The sequence below is a fragment of the Maniola jurtina genome, chromosome 3 (genome assembly GCF_905333055.1).
Source record: "Maniola jurtina chromosome 3, ilManJurt1.1, whole genome shotgun sequence".
Taxonomy (NCBI): domain Eukaryota; kingdom Metazoa; phylum Arthropoda; class Insecta; order Lepidoptera; family Nymphalidae; genus Maniola; species Maniola jurtina.
Genome location: NC_060031.1, coordinates 8,265,881 through 8,277,449, shown reverse-complemented (window position 1 = coordinate 8,277,449; position 11,569 = coordinate 8,265,881). Strand labels below are relative to the sequence as shown.

At 33.9% G+C, this 11,569-nt stretch overlaps 1 protein-coding gene across 4 annotated transcripts; it reads left to right on the top strand.

Moving 5' to 3' along the window:
• The first annotated feature begins 541 nt into the window (after positions 1 to 541).
• Positions 542 to 10,308, top strand: LOC123880873 (cyclic AMP response element-binding protein B). Of its 4 annotated transcripts, none has more exons than XM_045929244.1 (7): positions 542 to 750; positions 1,073 to 1,234; positions 1,429 to 1,578; positions 2,224 to 2,386; positions 3,159 to 3,224; positions 8,008 to 8,127; positions 8,236 to 10,308. In XM_045929244.1, the coding sequence occupies exons 2-7, from the start codon at positions 1,088 to 1,090 to the stop codon at positions 8,424 to 8,426; spliced, it is 837 nt and encodes a 278-aa protein (XP_045785200.1). In that variant the 5' UTR covers positions 542 to 750; positions 1,073 to 1,087; the 3' UTR covers positions 8,427 to 10,308. The 4 variants fall into 4 exon arrangements, with proteins under 4 accessions (XP_045785200.1, XP_045785199.1, XP_045785202.1 ...); XM_045929243.1 differs by having other exon boundaries at positions 8,224 to 10,308; XM_045929246.1 differs by lacking the exon at positions 3,159 to 3,224 and having other exon boundaries at positions 550 to 750.
• The last annotated feature ends 1,261 nt before the right edge of the window (positions 10,309 to 11,569 follow it).

Genomic DNA, 11,569 nt, shown 5'->3' with positions numbered 1-11,569 from the left:
CCTCAATTTTAGAGAATATGTTGAAAATATCAATGTTAAAAACCGAATAAGTTTTATAATATTTTAACAGAATGAGAAATTTGGGAAAGCCGTCCCCATTGCCACATCGAATTTAAAGAAAAATAAAAACAATTAGTAAGCCATGGAATTGCAATCTATCATGTCTACCTGATCAAATACTATATTTGCCTGTTGCTAAATATAGCTTTAAGATGAAGACATATTTATGCTTCATCTATTAACAGGATATATCGTGATGTCAGGTATTTAGAATTCCTTATTTAAAAAAAAATTTGTGAATTTCTAATTTTTTACTTAGCTACACAAAGTACAAGGGAACCGCCTGACAATTTAACAATATGGCGGCGTTAGTTCAGATTTTAGCCACGCGCCAAAAAATCCTTGTCGCAAAGTAAGTGTGCTTTATACTCTAGAAGATATAAACTGTTATAGTACTTCTGGCTGCTGGCTGGGCTACCACAACAACCACCCAATGACCACCCATGAGTTCTGTGGTTTCGACTTCCTGTTGTCAAATATTTTCATAGAGAATAGAGTAATCCTTGAGAAAGTAAAGAGCGCATGCGTCTCCAATTTTTATTTTCGCCTTTCGGCCATATTGTTATGACGCATACAAGATCATAGGTCTCCGCCAGTGACGAGTCTTCTCGCAGTTGACGTGGCTACTACGTACCGTCCCGTTCGCCCACTCCGGACGCAGCATATACGGTGACGAGGAATACGTAACTGGTGAGTGCTCGTACTGAAGACATCTTGCTTGCGGTCTGTCACGGTCGCTTACATTGGGTTCTCAGATGTGGATATTATATACGCTACTGTTTTATCAAATGAAATCTTTATGAGTCCAAACTTGGAAAAATATGTTGCGTGTGAGCTAATAGACGCAATAGGAAAATTTCCTAACTATGACGCGATGATTCCCTTTTAGAATATCTCGATATCAAGTGTATCTGTATTCAAAGCTGATAATAGTATCGGCGCATAATTTTACAAGTTTTAAGTGTGCCAGAAGTTCAAGGAATACACAGAATGGTGACCTTGAATCTTTTAGGTAAGCGAAGTGGGCATGGACGGAATGGTCGAGGAGAACGGCACGTCTGGCGCAGCAGGCGTCGCGGACCCTCTGTCGGGCGCGGGCTCCAGCAGCGCGCCGCACGCCGTCGTCACCAGCATCGTGCAACTCACGCTGCCCACACAAGCGCCTTCCGCACAGGTGTTTATTTTGATTTGACATTGTAAACATGTAACCTTTAGGCAAACTGATAAGAAAATTAGTTTATATTCATAGGTTCGTTGTGACAGTAATACATTTATTAATGAAAATATAGGCATGGATACATTTTTTTTAATGGATGTTTTTACTATGATAACAAGTTCAAAGTTTTTTATCACATGTTTTGTTTACAGGTGCAATCAGTTATACAACCTAATCAACAGTCTGTTATCCAAACAGCATCTAATATTCAGCCAGTGCAATTGCCCAAAGGAAATGTTATATTGGTTAGTAAACCAAGCTCAGTTATACACACTACCCAGGGAACTTTGCAGACATTACAGGTTTGATATTTTTTGTTTTGATTTTATTTTAATGTATTTACTGAATTAGAATTGTGTCTCTTTTTATGAATAGGTTATTATTTCTTTTAATTCTTAAAAGTAGAAAATATTCCAATGATGATGAGTAGTCCTTTAGATCAATCAACTTTAGTTTTATCACTTAGTAACATTATTAGTGAACCATACTAACATTATAAATGCGAAAGTGTCTGTTACTTTTCACTTTTCATCATTTTATAAAGGTACTGAAATACCTTGCATACTAGAAATGGACAATGGCTACTTTTATACTGGAAAATCAGAGTTCCTATAGGATTTTCAAAGGCCCATCCATAGACATCCATCCATACATATAAATTAGTTTGATTAATATGTTTTAGTTTAAAATTGGTGTAAATTTGGTTGTACACAACTAAATTGACAGATTTAATAAAACTAGGGTTAACCCTTTCCCTCTGGAAGAAAAAAGGATCATCATCATCCTATCCTATCATGTTGTCCTACTAATTTTGTTAGTTTAGAGATATGTGTAAAATCAGAGCAGCACCATATGAATTATGTTTTTTGTTGACAGTTGCTTGTTTGACAGAAATGTTTGCTGGAGCACTCAGTGCAGATGAGTAATTGACAGTTTTTTTTTTTTAGATTAAACCTGAACCAAACACCATATTGAGCGCACAAGGACAATCATGCAGTGACGATAGTTGTAGTGATGATGAAAGCCCCAAAAGAAAATATAGAGAGATGTTAACTCGTCGCCCTTCATATAGAAAAATTCTAAATGATCTTGGTGGTGCAGAAATTGCAGGTATGCTAAGTGGCTAATTAAATTATCATACTTTTAACTGGAGGTATTTACGCAAAAAGGATGCAACCCTCTGATTCAAATTGAATTCTTGAAACTAACTATTTGGGTGTAGATCATTTTTGAGTAAATACATACAAATTATGCATTTTAAAACTAAGAGATTGAACAACTGAAAAAATTCAAAAGCATTAAAGTGTTACATTTCTAAGTCAACCTTGCAATCAAAAGTGATATAAAGAATGTGCCCTTATACACCAGAAATCAATGAGTCAAGTAGTGCAAAATATATGAACCATCTAATATTGCTTATACTTCTACTTCACACATATTATATTTTTTTATAAATCATGAACAGTTGTATAGAAAGAAGTCTTTATTTTTTTTAATACCCATGGGTTAACTCAGGTAAATGAAATTATATGCACTTAAAAATAAGTGCAGGAACTATAATAATAATTAATGTACTAATGACTGTTCTGACAGGTGTAAACTCCTTTAAAAGTTCTATAAAAGAATTACTTAATATGTATGGAAACATTTATTTATTTGGACACTTCAATTAATGTGTATATCTTATGCAGTTTGGTACAATACAAACAGTTCATAAATACATCTTGTTCTCTTAAGCAAGCATCGTTTCCTATTTAACCTGGTAAGTTTCATGTATTTTTGAAATTGTGAAGAGTACCAAGAAATTATTAAGTAGCCCAGTTATTTTTTCGACGAAGTAGGTATAGTTTCAAAAAGTACATAGTCCTGCTAATAATTACAGAAAATCGCATGGGAACTAAAGGATTGGAAAGTGAAGTATCGCTGACGCCTTTATCGTTTGCGCCAGGTTAGTTGAATGACACTTCGTTTTTGTGTGCAACATATTGTGTCACTAACCTGTTTCAATCGTTAGTTACATTGGTGCCTAGTTGTACATAAGCCTCTAAACTAAAAAAGTCTAAATTTAGTTTTCAAATTGTTTCTCAGGTAAAGGATAACCTAACTTTACAACTTTTAAGCTTAGTTTACCTAGTTTAGAGATTTGTGTAAAAAAAAAATAGGTGCCATTACCTATTTAGGAGGATATAATATATCATTGTTAAATAACAAATTGGCTTACTTCACTATCTTTATTTCACAAACATCTCTGTACTTATAACATGGATCTGGGCTTTATTGGTAGTTTGAGATGTCTAGCAAATGACTATACAACATCCGTATTTAAGTCATATTATTATATTAATTAGATATTTATATATACGATATGTGTCTGAAACCAATTATTTATATTATTCATCAGATTGCAGATAAAAAACTTACATTTAGGTATATTATGGTTTATGATTTATGTGATATAATATTAAACTTAGTACTTTTTGCAAAGTTAAATTTAAAATGAACTCTGCAAAAGCATTAGGATTTATATTTTTTGTGCAGCGACTCGATGACGTAACCGAATGCCTAAGTAAGCACGCGGTGACGTCATGTTTGTGAACGTACCTACCTCCTGTGAATAATACGCCGAAGATAAAATGTATTTATGTTATGTATTTTTATAGTATACGAACCAGTTTCCAAGAACGATTTGAGTATTTTTGTCATTTATTACTCAATTATAAATAGTCGGGTAACAAGTACATAGACATTCATTAGAAAAACTTAACTACTGAAAATTCTTATGAAAATGGATTTTTTTCTTTTAACTGATTTTGAATGAAAAGAAGGCCTGACTCACTGATTGACTCATCAACGCCCAGCCCAAACCATTGAATCTAGAAAGCTTATGAAGAGATTCCGTTTATAATGTAGACAAGAAAACAAACTGGATTATTCGACATTCCCACGGGAACGACGCCGCAGGCGATCGCTAGTATTAATACATTAGGTACGAGCACAATCTTTATATCAAAAGACTAAATAACTCGATACTGTCAAAAACGTTTTTTATTAAATTGACGTACCTAAGTATCACTTTGACGCTATTTTTACCCCTATTACAATGATAATGATACAGAGACATTAATGTGTACTTTCTTGATATTTCAAATGTATCAGAATGGAATACCCGCCGGCATTAATACTGAGATCCATAGTGTGTTCTTTGAATTTGTTCTTACTAAGAAATTATCATTGAATTTATGGATAATTCTGTTGTACTCATACACAATCTCAACTAAATTGACAGTTCTAAATCTAGCTCAACTAAATTGACAGCTTTAAATCTAGCTCAACTAAATTGACAGCTTTAAATCTTGCTCAGCTAAATTGACAGCTTTAAATCTAGCTCAGCTAAATTGACAGCTTTAAATCTAGCTCAGCTAAATTGACAGCTTTAAATCTAGCTCAGCTAAATTGACAGCTTTAAATCTCGCTCAGCTAAATTGACAGCTCCAAATCCTTTTTCCATGCAGCGAGCATCATGAAAAGGATAGCAATACAATTACACCTCTCATTTTAGTTAAGAGAATATGTGCAACAGAAATCCAAAATTCTTCAGTGCCTGTTGACAAAAGCAATAGTGCATGTTGCCAATCATGACATACATATGTATTCATGATGAAGGAATCTGAGACTGGTTGCTTTGTGGCCTTATAACAAAGCTCTAAGTCACTAAACCGGCGAAGGAGAGAGCTATTGCTTGGAGTTTCAATGGGTGGGCCACATAGCTCGAAGAATCGATAGACTGGGTTTGGAATGGGATGGAATTGACCTCGCACCAGAGAAGGCAGTGTTGGCAGACCCTCACTAGGTTAACGGACAACATGAAATGAGTCTGGGAGCTGCTGGATCCAGGCGGCGCAACAACGCGGCGTATGGAAGTCCCTATAAGAGACCGATGTCAAGCATTGGACGTCGTATTTAAACGATTCAGATTTAAGAGACTCATACAAACCTGCCTAATTTTAACTGTAAAGTCTAAAAATTAAAGTACGTAAGATTTGCAGATATCATAGCCAGAGTGAAAGAGAGTGAGCTCTGACTTGACCTTGAATCCACTAGAGTTGATCCATAAAAAACAATTATTATGACTACTTAATCAAATTATAAAGTTGTTATTCTCGCTCTCTGCATCGTATCTTCTCGTTGCTGAAAGTCCCTTCAAGAAGAGAAGAGCCATAGCCGAGCTATGGCTCTTCAAATAAAAAAAATGTTACAAAATGTTGATATTCATAAGCAATGTAACTAACTATTATACTACGAAGAAGTAGGAGCTAGTTTATTGACTCACTCACAATGACAATCCACATCACATAACTATTGTGGGGCATTTCACGTCAAGCGGACAGCCAAAAAAAAGTGAGGTCGTGGATTTTGTTTATACTCTGGTCAGTTATACTTCTAGTAGACGTGGATATATACACACAATGTTTTTTTCGTATGATGCTTTATTGCTGAGTTATGAGCTTTTAAAAATTTACTAAGAATGAAGTCCGTTATTTTTGGATGCTTATTATTTGTGACAATTCATTTGTAAAAAAAAGTAAAAAGCATTGTTTATTATAGTTAAAAAGTTGAAATTTTTATTTTTTTTATCGAATTCTAAATTTAAATTTTTTAACGTATAGTAAACCGGAAGTGAACATTTCAAATCGATATTTGAGTAACTTGGCCAGAATAAAAATATTTTTTTTTTACCGTGAATTAAAGCTTACATGTACTTATTTTTCACCAAAAAAAATTGTAACGTGGAGTCTAATAGTTTAGGACTTAGAGTGGTTTTATTAATTGAGATTGAAACAGTATTAATTAAAATGGAGTGTTTTATTTTGTAACTAGCTGATGCCCGCGACTTCGTCCGCGTGGATTTAGATTTTTAAAAATCCCGTGGGAACTCTGACTTGCCATGATAAAAAGTAGCCTATGTTACTCTGCGTCCTTTCAAGTATCTTTATGCTAAAAATCAAGTTGATTGGTTGCTTAGTCAGGGCGAACAAATCTTGTGGGAACTTTTGATTTCCCAGGACAAAAGTGGTCTATCCGTAATAGCCCATCCCCGGGATACAACGTGTTTCTCTACCACGTAAAAACATTTAAACGGATGATACTTTAAAAATCCCGAGGGATCACCAGGATTTAGGAATGCAATTCCTTACAGCATCAGGGTTGAGGAATTGGGTCCTCGAGGTCAAAGCCAAAGTGTTTACCTGTTATAGATACCTTCCATATCAATTTATAACCGACAGTTTCCAAATCCCACCAGCTTTAGTGATGGGGCCCCTGCAGCATCTGGATTGAGGAGTTGAAATCCAAATTTTTTATGGAACAATGTCGCAAAGTTCCTTTATCGATTAAAAAAAATTACGCAAATCGGTTCAGAAATCTCGGAGATATCAATGTACATAGGTAGAAAAACACAACTCCTCCATTGTTGAAAGTCGGTTAAAAAGTAGCCTATGTTACTCCCTGGCCAATCCTCTACTTGTCTGTGAAAATCCCGTCAGAATGGGTTCAGCCGTTCCGAAGATTAGCCCGTTCAGACAGACAAAATTTTTAAAAACGTGTGATTCAGTTATGGTATCGTTTAAATAACCATATGAGCTTAATATGTGGTAGTTATTTCGAAATTACAGACAGACACTCCAATTTTATTTATTAGTATAGATTACATTTTATTTAAAAAATCTTTTATTTTTGTATAGGTATTTCATGTTAGAATGAATGAATAAATTATTCATAGCGTAGTATTTTAGCATGTTAGTGCATAAACCCGACTGCTTAGAAAGTGCTCATAGTTATATCTATGTATTCTATATGCTCTAAGTCCTAAACTATTAGACTCCACGTTACAATTTTTTTTGGTGAAAAATAAGTACATGTAAGCTTTAATTCACGGTAAAAAAAAAATATTTTTATTCTGGCCAAGTTACTCAAATATCGATTTGAAATGTTCACTTCCGGTTTACTATACGTTAAAAAATTTAAATTTAGAATTCGATAAAAAAAATAAAAATTTCAACTTTTTAACTATAATAAAAAATGCTTTTTAATTTTTTTTACAAATGAATTGTTACAAATAATAAGCATCCAAAAATAACGGACTTCATTCTTAGTAAATTTTTAAAAGCTCATAACTCAGCAATAATGCATCATAGGAAAAAAACATTGTGTGTATATATCCACGTCTACTAGAAGTATAACTGACCAGAGTATAAACAAAATCCACGACCTCACTTTTTTTTGGCTGTCCGCTTGACGTGAAATGCCCCTTGTGTATTTTAAATATAAGTAGCATTATTTTTACAACTTAACAGTAGCTTGGGTTAATACTGTTAAATTATAATTCTATTATAAATTTCTCAAATTGTTCTCTCTAGGAAAAGCATTCTGAATCTGTGGTACTGCATTTGATAATAATTATTCAAAAGTACCTAACCTAAAGTTTATTTGAACAAAAATCTTTCTATTTTTATTTCTTACTAGAAAAGCCCGCGACTTCGTTCGCGGTATATAATTTATAGCCTATGTTACTTCTGGATAAGTAACTTTATAAAAGTAAAAGAATTAATAAAATCGGTGCAGTAGTTTCGGAATTTATCGTTTACAAATAAATAGATCTTTCCTCTTACAATATTAGTAGATATAGAATAATTAAAACGATTCCAGAGATACAATAACGTGGTTGTTGACAGTGATTCCGGCCGGCGCGCTGCAGACGGAGGGCGGCCTGCACACGCTGGCGGTGTCGGGCACTGGCAGCGGCGGCGCCATCGTGCAATACGCCAATCAGGACGGACAGTTCTACGTGCCGGGTAACTATATCCTTTATAGATGCTTTGCATTCTACCGGCTTATTGAAATATAACCGTACTCTTAGACGAAACGAGCAAATCCTACTATAATTCCAGGGCCAATTTTAGAAGATCAGACGAGGAAGCGAGAGTTACGACTACTTAAAAATCGAGAAGCTGCCAGAGAATGTCGACGTAAGAAGAAAGAATATATCAAATGCCTGGAAAATAGAGTTGCAGTGTTAGAAAATCAAAACAAAGCTCTCATAGATGAACTAAAATCTCTCAAAGAACTGTATTGTCAGCAAAAAACAGAATGAGGCCCAGCCGGCTAACCAGGTGTGCCGCTGCCCTGCCGGTAAGAGCTTAGAGGCACACAAAAGATAATACTGTATACAGAGTACTTGGTTTCGTCCAGGTTAAAGTGCAGTGCAGTGCAGACGACTGAAATGTAATGCTGACTTTGAACGAATCTTTTGGGAGAAAATTTTACCATATTATATTTACTTTACTTTCAGTAAAGATTCTCTACCACTATCAGCACTTGATAATAGTATTGAATATGCAATTTATCAAAATGTGAAATGTCTTAAAATGTGTTACCATTCGGAATATTTTCTTTGGAAGAGAAAAGCAATTAAACAAGGAAGTGTTTGTACTCAAGCGGTCATTTGATCATAAATAATCTAATTGTTTTTTAACTTCGCTGCGATACCAATAAGAAGGAATACTGAAATATGTGTTGTAAGCGTAAGACAAGTAACACCTTCGAACGACTTTCTAATAGTTGCCGCTCGGCTATAATAATACAATACGCTACCATACGCATATTAAAAACGAATTAAGCAACAAATTTTAAAAGTTAGTAAAAAATTGTTTAATTTTTAATATGAAACGACCGCTTGTGGTCATTTAGACACTTCAAGTAAACAATCCAAACCAGAGAAATCGTAAACTGAAAGAATGTTGCATCTATTCAGTACCTAGTAATAACACACAGGTTACAGATGTTAAAAGAGTAATCATAATAATTTATTATAAGCATTGGAATTACATATTTAATTTTATGTACAGTTAATGATATCAGAAATTGTTATTTATTTATTGAATGAATTTTAAGTTAATTATTTTAATACCTACTTTTATTTCACTATTCCCAATAATAATGATTTTTGACATTGTTGAACCAATTTCGTGGTCAGCGACAACTAAGTATAATTTACTCCTATGAGTCCTACCTACCACTAACCCAACTATATTACATATTTATATCCAGCTTTATAAACTGGACTTGTGTGCCATTTAAATAAAAAATGTTCCCGATATTAAAAATTTCATTTTTACAGAATTGAGAATTTTTATGAACTATTTCACTTTACGGTACACATGGAATAATAAATTAACATATTAATAAAATCTCATTCTGTGATGAGAAAAGAGTGATAGATTTTACTGAATCTGATTGTATAAAAGAAGTGTCGTAGGTTTCTTAGTAGTATATTCACCATGCTTCATGGTGTGTTAATGGATAAGCCAAAGTTAATGATTAGATATTTGTGCAATAATAATATTGCTATGTACAGATTTAGTAAAGTACCATTTTCAGCCCTTTATGAAAGTTTAATAAGACGGATGTGTATATTATGTATAGATAGAATAGAATGTATGTATAGTGTATTTTAAAAGTTTCAATTATTTTGTACATATACATAATATTATGTATTTGTGAACGGAAGCTGATGTTGCATATCACCTAAATTAATTCTCAATTATGCCGATTACTATTTATGAAAGAATCCTTATACACATTACTGTTTTAAACGTCATTTCGGTTCACGAAAAAAAATGTAAAGATAATAAGTGTATTATTTTGTAAAAGGGTAAAATTAATTGATTCTTAGAAATAAAATTAAGATTTTTATATATGAATCATTTGCCATGATTGATGTGTAGAATAGATAATGTTATAGTTATAATTATTGTTTTATTTTCATTTACTTCAGCGTTGTTGTTAACTGACATAATAGTTGTTTATTATGTTAAGACATGTCTGCCATGGCAAATGATGTAAGATTAATTAATGTAAGACATTGTGGAAAGTGCCTTTCAATTTAAAATGAATAAAGTTTATACCAACATAGCTTCTTATGTTAACTTATGCTATTTATAAATATTAATAATATTAACTGTTTTGATGTATTATTACGGTGTTTATTTTCATTTTCTGATTTTTTTGCCACGCGATAAGATTTTTAAATTTAATCTAAAACGTTTGCTACGTTTTTATCTAGAAAGTCATCAAGATCATACCATAACAAGATGAAAAAAACCTGTAAACTCGGTATGAGATTTTTCTCCCACTTGCTCGGAAATTGCTTCATTGTTTAACAAAACTCGAATGGAATCGGACTCGCACACGAAGGGTTCCGCACTTTAATTCATCAGACATCGTACAAACACTTTTATGCAAACCACTGCAAGTTAGCGACGGACTGCGTCATCTATATGTGATTTAGTAAATAATTTTTTCGTAAACATATTAAAAAACCCGGCCAAGTGCAAGTCAGACTCGCGCACTGGGGGTTCCGTACTCGGGTACTTTTCCAACATTTTGCATGATAAATCAAAAACTTTTATACATAAAAATAAATAAAAATCTGTTTTAGAATGTACAGGTAAGGGCCTTTCATATGATATCCCACTTGATATAGTTATCTTACTTTGAAAATTGAAACATGTTTTAATTTTTTTTAATGATGTAACCACAAATTCGCGGTTTTCAGATTTATTCCTGTACTTGTGCTATAAGACCTACCTACCTGCCTTTCATGATTCTAGGTCAACGGGAAGTAGGTACCTATAGGTTTTTCTTGACAGATAGGCAATGAAGTGAGGGTTCCTATAAGGGTTCCTTTTGGGGTACGGAACCCTAAAAACAGTAAAATAAAATCGTGTACCCAAAAATCCTAGGAAACTTATTTTATAACCTCGTCAGCAGCATGAAACTGTTCAGCAATATCTATTACTTTCTTGATGGAAATTGCTGGCATGCGCCAGTAAAGAGCTCATTATAGTCTTCTTTTACATTCCTCCTCCTCCTGTGATGAAGCAATTTACGAGCAAGTGGCAGTAAAGTACTATACCAGTCGGCCGAAATAGCAATTACAGACCTCGTTTGTTGAAAAGGCTCGGCAGGCGCCTTGTCCTTTTAAATTCACTTCAGAAGTCCTGGCCTCGTGTTAAATGGCATATAAGATAACTATACCAAGTGGGGTTAAAATACCTGAGTACGGAACCCTCGGTGCGCGAGTCTGACTCGCACTTGCCGGTTTTTCTGAATTCACACAGACACCAGACAAAATGCAGCGCCTCTGTTGGCTAAAGCGGCAGATCCTTATTCCTATTACAATAATTAGGTAGTAGATAGTGGAGCCACCAGTAGCTGGTAAGAAGGTCATTCCAA

What these genes read in the sequence shown, in the direction of transcription:
- LOC123880873 (XM_045929243.1), top strand. Translation starts at nt 1,088, where the DNA reads ATGGACGGAATGGTCGAGGAGAACGGCACGTCTGGCGCAGCAGGCGTC. An exon ending in GCCTTTATCGTTTGCGCCAG is followed by an intron (nt 3,225 to 8,007) that starts GTTAGTTGAATG and finishes GGTTGTTGACAG; the next exon opens with TGATTCCGGCCGGCGCGCTG. An exon ending in CGGACAGTTCTACGTGCCGG is followed by an intron (nt 8,128 to 8,223) that starts GTAACTATATCC and finishes CTATAATTCCAG; the next exon opens with GGCCAATTTTAGAAGATCAG.